Genomic DNA, 20,323 nt, shown 5'->3' with positions numbered 1-20,323 from the left:
ATTCTTACTGATACAGAACCAGACAACAAAATAAAGGGGATGCTGAAGAGGGTAAGTCCAGGCAAGCTTTAAAAACGGAAATCATCCATCTTTCAAAATTAGACATTTGCAGGCCTGAGGACCAAAGTAAGACTTTACCGTGGATCTTTCCAGTTCGCATTCTAGTATTTTGGCACAAAATGAGGATAGGTCATAAAACCTATGGATATTTTCAAGTTCAGTTTTTTAGAAATATATAATACTTGAACTAATCACAGAATAACGTATGGCTTATAATTACATTGTCAGTTTAAGTAACAGAAAAAAATACATGTTTGTTTTGTGGTGACTATTTATTTTGGTGACAGTTTTATTTTCCTCTTCATATTTTCGGTGACTGTTTCCCACTGGTATCATCGACCAGGTCTCTCAGGCGAGATAAATGGTGCAAAGCCCTTCATTAAAAAGTATAAAACACATTATAAACCAATATTAAGGACTGAATAGCCAATGCAGACAGCAAGAAATGGTGATTACATTGTTTATTAACTTCAAAATTAATGAAAAATAAATATATAGAATAATATAAAACTTTGAAAATTGTTCCTTATAAAACCTTGAGATCTGAATAAATGAAGGTTAAAATAATTTAAAGTTCTGTGAACGTTTACTTAAAAAATTATATTTTTGACATTCAATTTTTTTAAACTTAATCTGCCAAGTAGCTTAATAAGAAAACAATAATAGGTATCATTTATATCACACTTTACAAAACTTTATTTCACGTAATTTTCACCACAGTTCTGCAAAATGATACTTTTATTTTGGTATGCTGTGTACATCATTTAAGAAATAAAGTACATAATTCATTTTTAACATTTATACTGCTCCAGATAGCTAAAATTAAAAAAAAAATTTTTTAAAGCATTTAAGGATCAGTTACATTTCTAAGGAAAACTCATTTTTACTGAGTATGGAGGAAACCAATAACTTCTACAATAAGGCTGAATAATGTGGAATTATTCCAATATCCTGAATTTTTCTCTAAAATAAAGCCAAGATTATAAATCAAGTTTCAGTGGAGAAAATTCAATCATTCCTCAAACAAACCAGGAAGACAGAGGCCCCTAACTTTCCAGGCTTCCTCTAAAAATATTCTTTCAGTTTTTCTCTCCTCTATCTTTCAGCTCCTTAAAGACCTCTCAGAAAATGTTAATCAGTCACATTCTTTGATAAATGAGAAAGATACTAAGAAAAACAGAGAGACAACAATCAGGATGCACAGTAATCTCTAATGTTAGTAATTTCCATTTCTATGGTGAGCTGAGAGATAGTGACCAGAACACCCTATTCTACAGTCTCTAACATATAGTAGAGGCTCAATAAATGTACGTTAAATAAAATACATCTTCCTTTTTACCAAGACAAGGAGATGGGAGGAAATTCTATCTATTTCCCTGTACTCTGCATTTCTTGGACACTTTTACCCAACCGTAATGAGAGAAGACTCAGGATTCTTTCACCTTTTTTGGCAACTTTAGTTAATTATTGAGATTCCCACCTTCATTAACTAAATGACAATAACTCACCCAAGGTTACTAAGCAATTAGAGATAAAATAACTAAAATTTTTTAAAGACTCCATCATTTCTACATCCTATAATAAACTCTCTCTACCTGAAGAATTATTTTCCTCCTAAAGGCACACATTAATGAGAAAAAAGATAACTTATAAATATACTTGGGACTTATTTCCCTTTTTTTTCAGGCTTGTCATTTATCTGTGATTCAAGGGAAGGAAAAAGGCAAGTGAACAGAGTCCTACCTTATTTGTTACAACCCCAAGAGAAGGGGTTGTAAACCTGAGAGCCACAGATCCCTTGGATTTAGAAGGTCTGTGAAATTAGATGGGGGAGAGGGGGGTCATCTTTATTTTCACCAAATGCTATCTGTAAGTGAGCATTTCCTTCCATTATGAATACAAGCAACAGACCAATACCTGTGACCTTGTACCCCATAGAATTCACAGATATTTATACACCACATTGTAGTCACTGCACGTATCTCAAAATATCTTTTATATATTCATCACTACTTCGAAATTACAATAGTGACTAGCAGTTATAATATTACAAGCGTTATTAAACCCACTGCTGGAACATATGTTATCTAAATCTGTCTACAAAAGTCCATGTGATAGAACTGGACAACTATTAGACAACTGTACACCCAGCTGTTCATCCACCAAATAATGAGGTCTCACTAGTGACCCAGAGGTCAATGCTTTCCAAGAGTCCATTTCTCTAACTTTTGACCAACATGTAGAAGGAGGTAAGTAAAAGAAAACTCCATGGGTTAGTGTTTTTATTCAAGCTATACAAAAAGCTTCCCTCCATACTAAGTTTTTACAAAATGAATTTTAACTTACCTGTATTTTAAATGTATTGTCCTATTTTAAATGTGTTAATAAACACATATTACCATATCAAAAATTTGTTTTAATATCATAGCTATAATTCAGTATAATTGATTTCCTTTCTATGCCTGTGTAGGTTATTTTATGCCTCTACAAAACAATGGCCAGGAGAAGGGAGGGGAGAGAACAGGAGAAAAGGTGAGGAGAGGTACGTGTTATGGTGAGAAGGAATAGAAAAGCTAAGCAGAAATGTGAAGTTTTTAGTCCCCCTACCCTGGCTACACAGTCAGCTGCTGGTTCCTTCCTTTACTTGGCCTCTATCTGCCTGCTGAGACTAAGACAACTCAATCTACTTAAAGAAGCGGAGATCAGAAAGTGATTGCTATTTCACAGGCATGTGTAAGAAGTAGCGTAGAATAAAATGATGGAAGGAAATTATTTTTTATTTTCTTCTCTAAAAAAGTAAAAAAAGTAAAAAAAAAAAAAGTAGGCTAATGGAGTAAACAGCAATTTAAGGGTGATGGTTACAACACTGAGTAGTCATCCACCTTAAAAACTGAAGTAAAAGAAACTCACTTCTTATAATAATGTATCAACCAATGAGCATTAAGTAAATACAAATCAATCTACAGAAACTCAGTAACAGAATAATTACATGGAGGCAGTTTATCTATATTTTCATTTACTTACAGATATCTTGCCTTTGGTCTCCTATTAGTATTAACCACTAACTTTCTCTTAAATACTTTCTGCTGGCCTATCTTCAGCAAGAACTGAATGAAAGGCTTTTCAGAACTGCCCACCATTCCCTAAATCTAAGCAAAGTATTGAGTACATTAGAATAAAAAAATACCTTTCCTTTAAGATCATGTTTTGCAAGTCTGAGAGGCAATTCTGTCTATCTCTAGTATGGAATGAAGAACAGAAAATCTAACAGGAAAAGTGAAGTAGGAAACTGGACAACTTTCTGGCTATCATTAAGTTTGGTCTTCAAAGCATGGCCCGTAGTAATGAGAATTACAAAACCTTATACATTCATTTCCAAATTATATATAAAACAACAAATTCCAAAGTCAAATACAAATTACTTCTGAATGACTGATGACTTTGCAGCACTCTGCTATTGCTCACCTTTAGAATATACGAGCAATGCTTACTGCTCATTCTTTACCTCCTGCCTGTGCAGAGTAGCTGGTTGTCTACATGACATAATAAACAATTTAGGAAAGCCCCTTGCTCAAAAACTACAATTCTTTCATTTGCTTAAAGATGACAAATGTCTTACGGAAGTTTCATTTAATACATTTTCACTGAATTCCTAATATATGAATGTATAAGAAAAAGCTAAGTATTATAGGGATACAAAACTATTACAATTTAGATTCCGACCAAAGAGAAATCCTTCTGGAAAAAATAATATTTTAAGCTGCTGTCAACCATTTATACTTCAGTTCCAATGAGTCTTCCTAGGGAGCAGACATTTCTAACAGGAGAACATAAGAGAACTGAGTGTCTCAGGGAGTAAACAGAACCCAAACTAAGAGCTTACAGTTCCCTAGTTAATGAAAGATATCTTAAAACTAGCTAGCCATCCAAATCGCTAAAAAAAAAAAAAAAAACTGTTATTTGAGGAATCGGAAGACATTGAGATAGGAGGTGCTCAATTTCCCTGGGTTAGTATTTTAGGCCACTCTCCTGGGTCTCAAACCACTCCCTTAGGACTCAAGCCCCTCCTCTAAGTCCTGAGTTACTGTTGCTTGTTGCATCTATTTTTGGCACCAACACTGGGAGATTGAGACCACAAGAGGCAGACTTACATAATTCCAGTGGCCGAGCATACTCAGTAGAAAAGAGTTTATCCTTGAATGAACTTCCACTGGAGGCACTAGAGAACACCAAATATATTTTAAATAATTTTCAGTGTATATGTTGGAATTTGACCAATGAGCATGCTCCAGAGAGACCAAAAGAGCATGCATAAAGCTAGGTTACATAACCAGTTACATAACTGGGAACCACTCCCTTAATTAAACATTCACTAGATAGCATGAATATGTACAGAACAGCCAACTATAAAGGTAGAATCCAGAAAGAAGGCAGGGCTGCTGCTCACTCTCAAGCCAGCCTGCACTTTGTGAAGTCTGTATTTCTTTCTCTTTGCATTAAACCTGTTTTTGCTTTCTACTCCAACTCTGCTCTTGAATTCTTTCCTGTGGCGGAGTCAAGAACCTGTTAGAGCCCCACAAGTCCCGCCCGACACCCAACACAATCAGCCTGGCAGCTACTCCCTACAACCTAGGCCTCTTGTCCTCTGATGAGCCTCTGGGGTAGAGGGCCTTTGGTAGGGATCAAGGCCACCCACCAGGCAGACATGATCTGCCTATGAGGCTGTCCCGCCCCAGCAGACAGCCAGAACCTCAGGAGCCTCTTTACTTAGATCTGGCACGTAGTGGGGCCTAGTAAAGGTGAAAGGAAAGGAAGCAGGGGTGGTGTGGGCCTGACACTCAAGTGTGCCCTAAATATTTGGTCATTGCTGGATATGAGGACATTCACTCAAGCTTGGAAGTATGGGGCATGTTGCTTCTGGAGTAATAAAGGGACTCGCCACCAATGGAGTTGGAGGAATGGCAACCGGTGCTTCTCAGGGGTAGACTTAGAGATCTCTTAGAGTTACTGCAGAAGCTATGACTATGCAGGGTGAGAACTCGGAGAGGTGCACAGAAGGCCAGGAGAGTGACCCGCAGGACCTTCAGAGAACTTGGTCCCTGGAAACAGGGTCTGCAGCATTAAGGTCAAGGTGCGGGAACACAGAGGCCCTGGTGACTGGCAGTGAGCACCCACTGCCAACCCTGGAGAAATTCCTTTTGAAGAACAAGAAAGAGATGCTTATTCACGAGAGGGCTGGAACTAGCATTCACCTGGGGCCTGGTGTGCACCAGGCACTGAGCTGAGTCGAGCACTTAGATCTCCTGTGGTACCTCCCACTGGGTGAACCCAACAGAAAGCCCAAAAGCAAGTGAGCCCAGATGATGCTGTCTTTCAAGATCAGCCTCTGGTGGTATGCATGCACACCCGCAGCCAGCCCAGCGATGACCACCAAACTGCTGCAGGAAGCGCCCCAGGGCTCTCTCAAACCAGGGCGGTGGGGGACTGAGGGCCTCGGCCATGGCCCCCCGACGTGCAGCCAGCCCAGCAATAACCACTGAGCCACCACAGGAAGTGCCCCAGGCTCTCCTGAGCCAGGGAGGTGAGGGGCTGAGGACCTCGGCCATGCCCCCCCAAAACCACTGAGCCACTGCAGGAAGCACCCTGGGCCCTCCTGAACCAGGGCAGTGGGGGACTGAGGGCCTCAGCCACACACCCCCAACACCCACAACCAGCCCAGTGGCGACCACCAAGCCACCACAGGAAGCACCCCAGGCTCCCCCAAGCTGGGGCAGTGGGGGGCCAAAAACCTCAGCTATGCCCCCCAGCATGTGCAGCCAGCCCAGCAGCAACCACCAAGCCAAGGCAGGAAGCACCCAGGCTCTCCTGAGCTTGGCGGTGGGTGGGGCCGAGGGCCATGGCCATGCCCCCCCCGACACGCACAGCCAGCCCAACGATGACCACCGAGCCACCACAGGAAGCACCCCGGGCTCTCCCGAGATGGGACGATGGGAGGCCAAGAGCCTCGGCTGCACCACCCCAACATGTGCAACCAGCCCAGTGACAACCACCAAGCCACATCAAGCAGGGCCCTGGGTTCTCGAGCTGGGGTGGTGGGAGATGAGGGCTTTTGCCACACCCCCCTGACATCTGCACCCAGCCCAGCAATGACCAAGCCACTGCTGGAAGCTCCCTGGTCTCCCCTGTGGGAATGAGGGGGGTGCCGCAGGCCTCAATCCCGCCCCTCCTCCTTCCTCCTTCTTCCATCACATTTCCTTCCCCTTTCCCCTCTCCCTCCCTCCCAATTGCTCCGCAACAACATCCTAGAATGTAAAAAAGTAAAATTAATAAAATTAAAAAGTAATTTAAAAAAAAAAGTAAAAAAAAGAACCTGGTAGAAGACAGGGTTGAGGTCCAGCATCCAACCTCCCCAGACTCCTCCAGTACCAACGTAACAGTGTTTTCTCCTTAGAAAAGGTCATTAAAGCAAAGTACAACATGTAACTTTTGAAGAAGCTATTCTATTTATTTTAAAATATGAAAAGATGGCAATATACCTATCCAGAACATTTTGCAGCCTATAAAGAATTCAGACTGAATAAGTTTTCAACTGTCCTTAAAAAGGTTAATCTACAGACTGAAAAAAATGGAAAAAAATGTACTAATATGCTTTTGTAAGTCTAAACTTACTTTACAAATGTACAAATGCCTTGCTGATAATACTGTTGAAATGTAAAGTAAAAGACTAATTAAGATTGGTCCAGCTAATCCAACAGAATGAACAACTAAAAGCCATCTAACAAAACATGAATATTGCTCTCCCTAAAAATGAAATTCAACATGTAGGCAAGACCACTTATTGTTTATGGTAGAAATAAAATTACTATTATTTTTAAAAATTCTAGCAAATGATAAAAGCACCTATGGATCAATATCAATTTTTGTGGTGATTTAATTAGTTGTAGCCCAATATTCATTTTCAAGAAAAAAATCTTCTAGGGTATGTACTTTAACTCAGAAAACACATTTAGGTCTGCAACACAAGTTTAATACCAATGCATTTAAGAGCAATAGGAAGCTGGTGGTGAGGTCATCCACCTTAAATTTTAAAGCATAATGAGGTCTTTATCCTAGATGATCAACTGAAGCCCTGCACGTAGTCTCAATGAGCAATTCAGCATTGTCATTAATGAGAAGAGTGTTAGAAACACTGGCTTTCAAACCAGATTGCCTAGTTTGAGTCCTGCTGCTACCTCTTACTAGCAGTGTAACACTGAGAAAGTTACTTTACTACTTTTTGCCTATTCCCTGTTATTTATTATGAAGATAATAATAGCACTTATCTCATAGGGTTACGAAGATTACATGAATTATATTCAATAGCACTTAGAATACTGATACTTGGTATATTCAATAAATATTAGTTAAAAATTATCATTATTCATTGAATTCTTATAGGTATGAACACTATACCCACATACTATGGCAAGCTACAAAGAGGCATTTTTTTCTACCCTAAAGATTATAAATTAAGTAGAGAAAAAAAAAAAACATCATACATCACATATTTTCAACTATGAAAACTATATATATGTATATATATTTATGATAGTCATAAGTTTATACGTCTAGTGTTTTACTTTTCCACCACTTCATTAGATAACAGAATCCTAAGCAAATTCTGAAAGTACAAAAGGTAGAGAATATTTATTTAGCTCACTTCTAGTTAAGTAAAATAGTGTTACTAGAGTAAAAATTTTTATCTTAGTATTTCCTAAGCTCAGTATTCCAATCTTCTGGAACACTTCGTATTCACACAACCATAACCATAAATAAATAGTCCTCTTCTGCCAATATCACAACTATAGGAAAGACTTGAATTCTCCACTTTTTTTACTGAAGACAATGTAAATAAGAAAATTAGACCTATCATTATACACAGGACATTTTAACTACTTTAGGTTTTTGTGGAGCTGTGTTACATAATGATGCATTTATGATTATTATATTTATCCCAGAGGGAATATATAAAAACACATTTCATAACAAATTGTTACAGAATATGCACATCAATATTGACTATCTCAAATTGTTGCTGTTTCTCAGAAATGAAAAGAGAATCTCTGAGCCATTCACATCCATTATATTTTAGATATCTAAGGGTATTTCATTAGCTCCTTAGAAAATTTAAAACAGGAAATAGCACAGGTGTAAGAGAAAACAATACAATGTTTTTCTTAAAGATTAAACAGTGTACTCCCCAAGTTTAAATATGCTTAGCATATCTACTCTTGGAACTACTTAACTCTACCCTGTAACTTTCTGATCTCAGTCTAATGACTAAATAGATTTGTATCATCTATGTTAGTAAAGAATACTTACTTTTGAAGTGACCTAGTAATAGGAATCATACTTTCCTTCAACTGTAATTCAGAGAAATCACCTTCTGAAACCTATTATTTAAAACACCAAATATAACAAAATATTGAAAATGTTATATAATTATAAAATTAAATGCTATTTACAATGTGATTATGAATATAAAAAAATATTTTCTGCATTTCTAAAGAATTCTAGCAAATAATTTTCAAAAGAACATTATTTTTATTTTCCCTTTATTCTAAAAATATTACAACTACTACTTAGAGTTACCTATCAATTATCCGAAAGTATGTTTCTAAATGTATGTCCATTAAAAATAAATCTTGGCTTGAAATTATGACTTTATTGAAAAAAGTTATGCCTCAATGTTTAAAAGGGGAGGGAAAAGAAGGATGGATATGATTATTAGAATGTAAGGAGAAAAATTAAGAAATACAACTCAAATGAGCATGCTGTGGTAGTTCTCAAGAGCTAATCCACTCATCTGTAATGAAAACTGAATTTCATAAAGCTCTAACAATAAGAAAATAAACAAAGACAGTAAGAGCTACTATTTACCAAGTGCGGTTCAAATCCCGGACGAGCCCCCAAATGAAAGACTCCCGCAGTGGGTAGTCAGTCAGTTCAGGGAGACCCTCCCAAGGAACAGCGAGACCACGGCTTCGGATGCAAAAACAAGAGGTTTATTGAACACACAGGTACCCGGGCGACTCAGTCTTTCGAAAGACTGGCGCGCCGAGTAGAGCTCCTGGGTCCTTTTTATAGCAAAAAGCGCGGGTACAGAAGCGAGAAGCAAGTTTAATTGGTCAGTTCAAATAAGCGCGGGTACAGAAGCGAGAAGCAAGTTTAATTGGTTAGTTTAAATCAAGCCAGGGGTGAACTTCGGTCAAGTGGGAGTCCTTGAAACAGCTGAGGGGCACTCTTGAAACTTTAACTGACTTGTCTATTTCTGGGAACTATCCGCCCTTGGCTCCGGGCTGGGGCCCAGGTGCATAACTGCAGATATCTCAGACCTGCCCTCTTGGCTGTACTTTCCCTATACCCTTGTAAAAAGCACTTCCTTCATTCCCCCATTTCTCTTGTGGATCGCTCTAATCTTAGAGCGGAGTTAAAAGTTATTTTCATTATCTATAGTCTGATATTTTTGTCTAAGAACCAGGACTTTAATTGTACTTATTCTATCATTGATGAATTGGACTAACCTGTTGATGACACAGGGCCCCAGAATGAGCAACAGAAGAAGGAGTACTAGGGGCCCGGCGATGGTTGATAGTAGGGTAGTGAACCAAGGGGAGCTATTGAACCAACCTTCAAACCAGTTTTGATCTTTTTGGCGCTCTAACTGTCTTTTATCTAGTCTTTGTTTGAGTTTGGCCATGGTGTCTCGTATCACACCTGAATGGTCTACATAAAAACAGCACTCCTCTCTGAGGGCCGCGCAGAGGCCTCCCTCTCTTAAAAACAGTAAGTCAAGGCCTCGCCTATTTTGGAGTACTACCTCAGATAGAGAAGTCAATGAGTCCTCTAACTTGCTGACTGAATCCTGGAGGGCCCGGAGGTCAGTGTCCATGGCAGTCTGGAGCTCGGTTAGGCCCCGCTGGAGGTCTATAGGTCCTTTAATCAGAGCAGCCGAGCCGGTACCTATACCTGCCACAATTCCCAGTAGGACAGCTAGGGTAAGTGTGAGAGGTTCTCTCTTAAACCTGGGATGAGGGTTGTCATAGGCCTGCAACAAAGTTTCTTCAGGATGGTAATAGATGCGAGGAATCAGCTGAACCTGGACACAGAAATCCTTAGACTGATTAAAAACTGAGAGGGAAACGCAAGGGGTGAGACCGGTGCTGCAAGCCCACCAGCTATGGTTGGAGGGGAGAAGGTACTGATGGTCCCCGGAGGAATTGATGGATAGGGTCTGGTTGCAAAGATGTTGATGGGTAGAAGGTATTGTTCCTATACATAACCCTTGTCCTGTGACCTCTGTGAGAGTAAGCTTTCCCTGGGTCCCCCAACGGCAACTCTCGGCGCTGGTATAATTGGCCTCTCCCAAAAAGGCTATTCCTTCATAGTAGGGGGGGCTTATGGCCAGACAGAGCCAGCAATGCTCTGTGGCGTTCGGGTTGGTGGCATTTAGAGCTAGGAAGGCCCCCTGTACAAGACCAAAGAGCCTGTCACCCGTGGTGGGGGGTAGAGTGCCTGGTGATAGGAGGCTCTGTGTAGCAGTGCTCCTTTGTGCCGCGGGGGGTTGCCTGCTAGTCATTGGGAACAGCTTGTTGCTAGGAGGTCCCTGTTCTGCAAGGACGGGGTCGGGGCCCACTGCCACAGTTGGCATATTGGTGATATCTAGGCGAATGGTGAACAGTACACCTGGATCGTTTCCCGTCAAATAGAACCTTAGTCCCCAGGTTCTTCCTTGTGCCCAATCTCTGGAATTTTTTCCTTTCTCTGTGAATTTTATTTTAAGGGGGTTACACCAGCCGGAGTTGTCACAGCTTTTACTGCTACCGTTACGTTCTACAGTTATGAGGTCCCATGAGGAACTAGGTCCCCAGTAGACTGTCCCCGTGGTTTCACAACCCCATTCTTTGCAATATAGGGATTCCAGCCCTCCGCACCTTCTAGCTTCTGAAAGGGTCCGGCCATCCCGGGGGCACACGTAGAAGGGGGAAGCGGCAAGCCTGTTTCTAGCTCGGGGATAGCTGCACCCTGGGACCCCCCAGGTGATCTGATTATAAGCTTTTGTATAGTCTGAGTCAGGGGGTCTGATCTGGGCCTTGGAGGCCGATACACTGGATCCCGGGATATCCCAGGTTTCAATACCCGCCGCCAGGGCACATACATCAGGTTTAAGATCGGGCCACCAAGTCCAAGGAGGCTGGGCAGCCTGTTTGACCCAGACAACGTCTCCAGTTTGGGACAGTACCTTCCAGGTGAGGGTCACAGGCCGGTGAGGGTTCTTACCCGGTGGACTCATTTTTCCGCCGCCGAATACGCAGCTTAAGAGGATGATCAGTCCTTTCCAGCTCCCAGGTCTCGTTTGGTGCCGGGGGTGGTGCAGGCTTGAGATGGGAAGCATGGACCCAGGCAGCGATGCCATCAACTTTTACTGCGGTCGGGGTGGTCAGCAATACCAGATACGGGCCTTTCCACCGAGGCTCAAGGTTGCTGGGTCGATGGCGTCTGACCAGCACTCGGTCTCCGACCTGGAACGGGTGGGGGACAGCTATGGTACCGGGCTGATATGCCTCTTTGATCTGGTCCCAAATCTGGGTCTTCACAACTTCTAGAGCCTTTAAATGGGTAAATAAGACAGGGAGAAAATTATCATCGGGACCCAGTGTTTCTCCCAACTCAAGTATGGGGGGGGTCCCCCGTAGAGGATTTCATAGGGAGTTAGACCGTACTGGCCAGGGGTATTCCTGGCTCTGAACAGCGCTAAGGGAAGGAGGGCCACCCAGTCTTTTCCACCGGTCTCTAAGGCCAATTTAGTTAAGGTCTCTTTGATGGTTCTATTCATTCTCTCTACTTGACCTGAGCTCTGGGGCCTATACGCACAATGTAACTTCCAATTTATCCCCAGTTGTGTGGCCAGTCCCTGGCTTTTTTACTGGTAGCAGAGGGGTGTTCCAGGGCGACTGGCAGGGCACTAAGACCCCTAGGTCTAAGAACCTTTGGATGTGGGGTCTGATGCCTTCCCGGGCTTCTTTAGTCATTGGATACTGTCGGACGGCCACCGGTGAGGCACCCGATTTCAGCTCTACTACCACTGGTGGGACTTGATTGGCTAGCCCCATGCCTGCCCTTTCTGCCCATACAGTGGGAAAAAGCTGGAGCCAGGACGGGTCGATAGAGGAGGGAACTGGCTTTTCATGTAGCCGGTATTCTTCTTCTAGGTTTAGGACCAGGCACATGGTAGAGTGATCTCCCCATGTTACTTGTGGGCCCTCTGTAGAAAACTGGATTTGAGCTTTTAGTTTGGTCAGGATGTCCCGGCCCAACAGAGGAGTAGGGCACTCAGGTATGACCAAAAAGGAATGGGTCACTTGCTTATGTCCGACCCTTAAAAGTCTCTGTGTGGTCCAGGGGTAGACTTTGCTGCCGGTCGCTCCTACTACGACTGTCCGCCTGGACCCTACCTTCCCCATGGGTTGGGTCAGTATCGAATGTTCAGCCCCGGTATCGACCAGAAACTCGATGGGGGTCCCCTCCACAGTCAGTGTTACCCTAGGTTCGGGGAGGGGGTCCGAACCCCGACTCCCCTAGTCATCTAGGGATAGAACCTTGGCTTCTCTGATATTCTTTTTCCGGGGACATTCTCTTGCCCAGTGACCCTTCTCTTTACAGTACGCGCATTGGTCTTTGTCTAGAGGGGGTCTTCCATCCCTAGGTGTTTTCTTTGCCCGGTTGCTCAGGTTCCCTGTCTGCCTATCTCTAGACCCTCTTTCACCTACCACTGCGGCCAAAATCCTAGTCAAGTTTTTTTTTTTTTTTTTTTTTTTTTTTTTTTTTTTTTTTCTTGGCGCCTATCGCGCCGTCTCTCTCTCTCTTCTGTCTCTCTTTTTTCTCTTTCTTGTTTTTCCTCTTCTGTCTCTCTCTTGTGGTACACCTTTTCTGCCTCTCTCACTAAATCTTGTAAGGAAAAGTCTTGGAGCCCCTCTAGTCTTTGTAACTTTTTCTTGATATCTGGGGCTGACTGGCCGATAAAAGCCATGGCAACTGCCGCCTGCTGTCCCTCAGAAGAGGGGTCAAACGGAGTGTATCTCCTATATGCCTCCATCAGGCGTTCCAAGAAAACCGAGGGGGGTTCTACCGGTCCCTGCAAGACCTCTCTTACCTTAGCCAAATTGGTGGGGCGCCGGGCTGCCCCTTTGAGACCTGCCACTAGAGTCCGGCGGTAGACCAGGAGACGCTCCCTACCTGCAGCTGTGTTGTAATCCCACTGAGGTCGGTTGAGGGGAAAGGCGTCATTAATGAGGTTCTCGAGTTGAGTGGGGGCCCCGTTGTCCCCAAGGACATTTTTGCGGGCCTCTAGGAGAATCCTTTCTCGCTCCTCAGTGGTGAAAAGAATCTGTAGGAGCTGTTGGCAATCGTCCCAAGTGGGCTGATGAGAAAACATAAGAGACTCAAGGAGTCCCGTGAGTCCTGCTGGATTTTCAGAAAAAGAAGGATGGTTAGATTTCCAATTATAAAGATCTGCTGAGGAAAAAGGCCAATACTGCAAAGGGACCAAGCCACTTGGCTCGGCTGGGGGCCCTATGGCTCGGAGGGGCAAAGCTACGGTGGAGTCAGGACCCGAGTCGCCTTTCGGACTGCGAGGTTGGCGGCTCCTAGTCCCTGCAGCCGGTCCTTCAGGGTTGGGGTCACTGGGTGCTCGTCCTGGTGCCGATCTGTTTGGTTGAGGGGCCAGAGGGGGCAGCGGAGCCGCCGGGTAAGGTGGGGTTTCAGAGAGAGAAAATAGGTCATCTGGTGTCGGGAGGACGGGGGGTTGGGGAGGGGCGGAAGGCTTCCTTGTAGGTGGCCTTTGAGTATTTTCTGATCCCGAAACAACAGCGACTTTGCTGGAGGGTGGCACCCAGGGAGGGGGATTCTGGGCGAGGTCTTGCCATACCACGACATAGGCAACCTGGTCCGGGTGTCCTCCGGTCTCCTGAAAAACAATCTTTTTAACTGCAAAAATGACAGTAAGATCAAAGGTTCCCTCTGGCGGCCAACCTACGCCGAATGTGGGCCACTCAGACGAACAGAAAGTCCGCCATTTTCCTTTTTTGATCTCCACGGACAGATTGTGAGCCCTGGTTTTGACATCTTTCCAATGATCTAGAGTAAGGGAGAGAGGCGTAAGGGCACCTTGCCCCATCTCGAAAATTTCCAATAGGGGAACGACGACGCAAAGACCTATCACAACTAAGACAAAAAGAAACCAGAAACGGCGACGAGACCGAGTGCCGTAGAAATAGAAGAAAGAGTCCGATGGCAGAGCGCGCCTCCCGAGACGCGGTGAGACCAAAACACAATAATCCTCTGCCAAGGGGTCCACCAGGCGTCCCTGGTCCTCCCCTGATCCTGGGACGTCTCCCAGGATTGCCGGGTGGTGAGCCCCCGAACACGTCTGTTCGCTACTCACACATCAACCCGGAACAAACCCGAAACCAAAATGTGCGCACCCTGAGGGACAGTCGAAATCACTGAGTCAGACACAGAGACGAGACACAGAAACGAGACACAGAAACGAGACACAGAAACGAGACACAGAACGACTGCTGGCCAGCTTACCTCCCGTTGGTGGGTCGGTGGTCCCTGGGTGGGGGTCTCCGATCCCGGACGAGCCCCCAAATGAAAGACTCCCGCAGTGGGTAGTCAGTCAGTTCAGGGAGACCCTCCCAAGGAACAGCGAGACCACGGCTTCGGATGCAAAAACAAGAGGTTTATTGAACACACAGGTACCCGGGCGACTCAGTCTTTCGAAAGACTGGCGCGCCGAGTAGAGCTCCTGGGTCCTTTTTATAGCAAAAAGCGCGGGTACAGAAGCGAGAAGCAAGTTTAATTGGTCAGTTCAAATAAGCGCGGGTACAGAAGCGAGAAGCAAGTTTAATTGGTTAGTTTAAATCAAGCCAGGGGTGAACTTCGGTCAAGTGGGAGTCCTTGAAACAGCTGAGGGGCACTCTTGAAACTTTAACTGACTTGTCTATTTCTGGGAACTATCCGCCCTTGGCTCCGGGCTGGGGCCCAGGTGCATAACTGCAGATATCTCAGACCTGCCCTCTTGGCTGTACTTTCCCTATACCCTTGTAAAAAGCACTTCCTTCAGTGCCAAACACCATACTGAGTACTATTATCTGTCTCATTTCGTCTTCTCAACAACCTCATTTTACAGAAAAGGAAACTGATAAGCAAAATAGGCCAGGCACAGAAAGAAAAATACCACATCTCACTTATATGTGAAATCTAAAAAGTCTAACTCACAGAAGCAGAGAGTAGAATGCTGTTTACCAAGAACTGGAGCAAAGCAGGGTTGGAGGGCAGGGAAGATGTTGGTCAAAGGATACAAAATTTCAGTTAGACAGGAGGAGAGATCTGTTTAACAGATGTGTTGTACAACATGGTCACTGTAGTTAATAACAATATACTTGAAATCCACTAAGATAAATTTTAAGTGTTCTCACCACAAAAAATAACTATGTGAGGTAATCCATGTCAATTAGCTCAATTTAGCCATTTCACAATGTATGCATATTTCAAAATATCATGTTGTACATCAAAAAATATACACAATTCTTAAAAAACAAATTAATAAATTTTTAAAAAGAAAACAAAACAAACTAAAGACGTTAAGTGATTTATACAAATATTGCACTTGCTAGTAAGAAGAAGTGGAATTCACAGACTTGAAAGAATATAAATTCTAGGCTCTTAAACACTATACCTTTGTGAAGAAAATCTATCTTTTATAAAATAGCAGCCCTAAGCAGAAACAGATTTTCAAATTCCTAGAAAATACACAAATTAAAAAAACACGGTCCTAAAATAAAACTTTACATAACTATATTCACAACAAGAACACATGGTAACAAAATTAAATTTCAGATGACAAAGGTGTGTGGAGCAGTCAAATGTTGAAAAGGTGTTTTATGCCTCCCCAAATATAACTACAAGAAGCTGGGCCCTACTGATTAATTTTGTAGGGCATTAAAAACAATTCTTACAACCCTTTCATACTATAGTTGTAACCTCATTAAATCTAAATAAGATGTTGGATTTATAAACCAAATAGAATAATCTGTTCAGAGATAAACAACTAAAAAGGATACAGGAAGGCATCTTTATATAAATTCACAGATCTCAATTCATAAATCAAGTTTGTACTTACTTGCTTAATCTCTTCTTTTGGCTCTGATGTTTTATTGTGACTAAAACTTTCTTGTACTGCTTGAAGATTAAATAACATTTGTTTCAGGGCTTCAACAGGACCATGATGTTTGCCTCCAGAAAGGGTACAGGTCTAATATTAAAACAGATGACAGTATAAGATTAACCATTCAAATTTGGGGGGAAAAGTTTTATTTTCTATTATTTTCCCCCCAATATAAAATTAATGAAAAATCCAAACAATACATGTCAATAAAGTGTTTTAAAAACTGAAATTACAACTCACCACTTCCCCATATTCAGTCCCCAGATGAAATTATTTAGAAACAATCATAATTAAAAAGTTTGGCATATGCTTTCTAGTCCTTGCTCTTTTAAAATGAATAGTACATGTTTACATTTACAACAAATTCATTTAGTACATTTAAAAATCACAGTTTTAGAAATGAAAAGGACCCTCAGAGATCAGGTAAACCAACGTGCTCTTTTCGGGTATGTAAATAAAGCTGGTTATCAGCTGAGTGAGAAATAAAATTTCAAATAAAGTATTCTCTGCACACTTTTAAATATGTTTTCATAGAAAGAATGCTGGCATTTCACCTCTACATGAGCCACATATTCCTTGCTACCTAAATAACACTTATACCTCAATTATTACTGACCTTACCTGGTCCAGAGAAGGCAACAGCACTTAAACACATAAGGTGGTCATGTTTCTCTTAAGATAATCTGTAAGGGATATTTTAAAACTTCTTTTTGAAAGTCCTGCCATCTATTATTTTACATCTTTCCAATCAGTTGTTGTGTCCTGATAGCTACCCACAAAGCAGCAAAAAGGCCTAAGATGTCAGTGATTAAGCATATTTCTGCATAGACAATACAGTATATGTACTATTTTAGCTTCAATTCTATAGGAAATTGTTGACTACCATAAGATATTTAAGGCAAGCAGAATGGCTAAGAAGGTTTTAAAGATAATTCCACAGTTATATGAACACAATATAAGAAACAGGGTGTGGGAATGTAAAATGGTATAGCCACTGTAGAAAACTGTACAGCAATTCCTCAAAAATTAAGCATAGAATTTACCATATGATCCTGCAATTTCTCTTCTAGGTATATATCCAAAAGAAGTGAAGGCAGGGACTAGGACAGATATTTGAACACCCGTGTTCACAGCAGCATTATTCACAATAGCCAAAAGGTAGAAGCAACCCAGGCGTCCATTGATGGATAAATGGATAATTAAAATGTGGTACATAGATATATATCGGATATTATTTGGTCTAAGGAAGGAAGGAAATTTTGATGTATGCTACAATATGGATGAACCTTGAAGACATAATGCTGAGTGAAGTAAGCCAGTCAAAATGGGACAAATATTTTATGATTCTTATACAAGCATATTTCAAAAAGTTCGTGGAAAAACTGAAGTAAAAGATAATACTAATCCTTCCATGAACTTTTTGAAGATCCCTCATACCAGGTTCCTAGAGTAGCAAATTCATAGTGAAAGAAAGTAGAATGCTGCTTGCCACAGGATAAGGAGGAAGAAATGGGGAGTTGGTGTTTAATGGATACAGTTTCAGTTAGGGAAGATGAAAAAGTTCTGGATATGGATGATGGTGATGGCTACACATAACGTAAGGGTACTTAATGCCACAGAACTGTATCTACTTAAAAACGGTTAAAATAGTAAATTTTATGTTATGTATATTTTACCACAATAAAATAAAAATTTTTAAAGAGACAGTGATGTCATCAAGATCGCAGAATAGACAATTCCCAGCATCACTCTCCATTACAACCAATCAATTCACAACTACTAAAAAGCAAAGTCTGCCATCCTGGGAGCAATGGAGCTCAGGGGAAGAGGAGTACAGACCCACGGAGTTCGTGAAGGCATGAGAAGCTGCGGCAATAGGGAGTAGGGACTGCTCAGACTGTATCGAGCCCCTGCTGCTTCTGGTGTAGTGTGGGGCAAAAAGTTGCTACATACCAAGAAGCTTCCAGAAGCTAGAAAAGCCACAGCCACACCCTTTGTGTGATGCTGCTTAGAGTATGCAGTGGAGAAGAGGGCCTGAGAGCGCACCATACCAGCCCCCAGGACAACACAGCCACAGGCAGAGTTCCTCTGGTCCCACACAGGAGCAAGGAGCCATAGCCAACCAGAGAAGAAAGCCACCCAGAGGTCAGCGAGTCATTGTGAGGGGTTGTGCACAGCCTGAACCATGGGAAGTGTTTGAAGAAAGAAGAGGAGACTGGCCCACTGGGGGAACATTGTGGCACAGTGTAGGCAGCTAATGTACCTTCTAATTGGCATGAGAGCCACTCAGTAGAGACCGGTCAGGGTGACAGAACTTGCAGGGGGCAAAGTTAGCAGGAAAAACTCAGTCCCAAGCCAGTATTTCCACAAAGCCCAATCATATCTGTAGAGACCCAGAAGTGATTAAAACAGCGACAAGTAAAATCCAATCTCCCCAAAAAGTCTTCCCCAAAGAATCAGCAGCAAAGTAGCAATTTAGTTCTAGCACGGGGCTCAACTTCTGGTGCCCACAGGAAGTTCCTCCAATTCTGGAATTAACCCCAGGACAGCATATTAGTTCCAGAGAAGAGTTTAAGTGGTAGTGGTAGTTAATAATTCACTTCAGAAAGAAAAAAAGCACAGGTAAGAGACAAAGCTCTGAAATTAACCAGTGAAGGTCTAACACCACCAAAGAACACTTATAAAACCTTGAAGAGGCAGCAGTCTCCTCAAATGCCCAGGCATCAACACACAAAGATCAAGAAAGAACAGAAAAATATGTCACCACCAAAGGAAACCAACAAAGCACCAGTAACGGACCTAGAGGAATAGCAGATTTATAAAATATCTGACAGAGAATTCAGAATAACCCTCTTAAGTATATTCATAAAGTCACAAGAAAATACAGATAGAAAATTAAGTGATATCTGGAAAACAACTCAGCAAGAGAATGACAAAATTGACAAAGGAACAGAATCAATTTAAAAAACACAAATATAAATTCTTCGAATAAAGAATACATCATCTAAACTGAAAAACTTGACAGCAAGCTCTAACAGCAGACCTAATCAAACAGAGGAAAGAATCAGTGAGCTCAAAGATAAAACATATGAAATTATCTAATCAAAAGAGCAAAAAAACACAAAAAAGAATTTAAAATTAAACAGAAAAACATGAATTATGGGACTCCCTCAAACAAAATAAGCTCCACATAACCGACATGCCAGGAGAGAAAAAAAGGAAGAGACGTAGAAAGCAGATTCAAGAAAATAATGACAGAAAATTACCCAAATATGGAGAAAGGTGACAGCATGCAGGTAAAGAAAGTTCAGAGGCTGCCAATCAAACTCAATCCAAAGAGGAACACTCCAAGGCACATCATAATCATTATTAAAAACCAAAGAGAAAGAAAGAATACTGAAAGGAAACAGAAAAAAAACACATAACATTCAATAGAGCCCCAAAATGTCTCTCAGCAGATTTCTCAGTAGAAACCCTACAGACCAGAAGAGAACAGGATGACATATTCAGGATACTAAAGGAAAAAGACTGTCAGTCAAGAATTCTCTATCTGGCAAAACTAACCTTCAAATATGAAGGAAAAATAAAGTCTTTCCCAGACAAAAAAAAGCTAAGAGAACTCATCAACGCTAGACCTGCCTAATAAGAAATGCTAAAGACAGTTCTACAATCGTGAAAGATGACACCAAGGAGTAGCAAGAAAACACTTGAAAATACACAACTTGTTAATAAAGCAAGTACACAGACAACCTCAGAATACTCCAGAGTTATAAGAGTGGTGAATAAACCATTTATTTCCTTAGTATTAAGACTATAGGACAAATCTAACAAGACACTAACATACACAACAACCATATAAGAGATAGGCAATATTGAAAGATGTAATATGAAACAAGAAAATGTCAAAAAGTAGGGGGGAATGACATGAAAGCATACAGGTAGCTTTGTTTTTTTCTTTATTTAGGTATCAAAGTTAAGTTGTTATTAGTCTGA

General features: G+C 41.8%; 1 protein-coding gene across 5 annotated transcripts in view; it reads right to left on the bottom strand.

The window, feature by feature from the left end:
- The window catches only part of C13H18orf54 (chromosome 13 C18orf54 homolog), a 42,600-nt gene that overhangs the window by 10,856 nt on the left and 11,421 nt on the right, over positions 1 to 20,323 (bottom strand). For 2 of the 5 annotated variants that reach the window (XM_063077341.1, XM_063077342.1), the window contains exons 6-7: positions 16,286 to 16,417; positions 10,842 to 11,708 (exon numbers count right to left, since the gene is read on the bottom strand). In XM_063077341.1, the coding sequence (XP_062933411.1) occupies positions 11,376 to 11,708; positions 16,286 to 16,417 (465 nt within the window). In that variant the 3' untranslated portion in view covers positions 10,842 to 11,375. Of the gene's footprint in view, positions 1 to 361; positions 435 to 8,421; positions 8,493 to 10,841; positions 11,709 to 16,285; positions 16,418 to 20,323 lie in introns of those variants that run through there. The other 3 variants (XM_063077344.1, XM_063077345.1, XM_063077343.1) reach the window with 3 other exon arrangements.

Source organism: Cynocephalus volans, chromosome 13 (assembly GCF_027409185.1).
Source record: "Cynocephalus volans isolate mCynVol1 chromosome 13, mCynVol1.pri, whole genome shotgun sequence".
Taxonomy (NCBI): domain Eukaryota; kingdom Metazoa; phylum Chordata; class Mammalia; order Dermoptera; family Cynocephalidae; genus Cynocephalus; species Cynocephalus volans.
The sequence above is the reverse complement of the archived record's forward strand: the minus strand, read 5'-3'. Positions and strand labels throughout refer to the sequence as shown.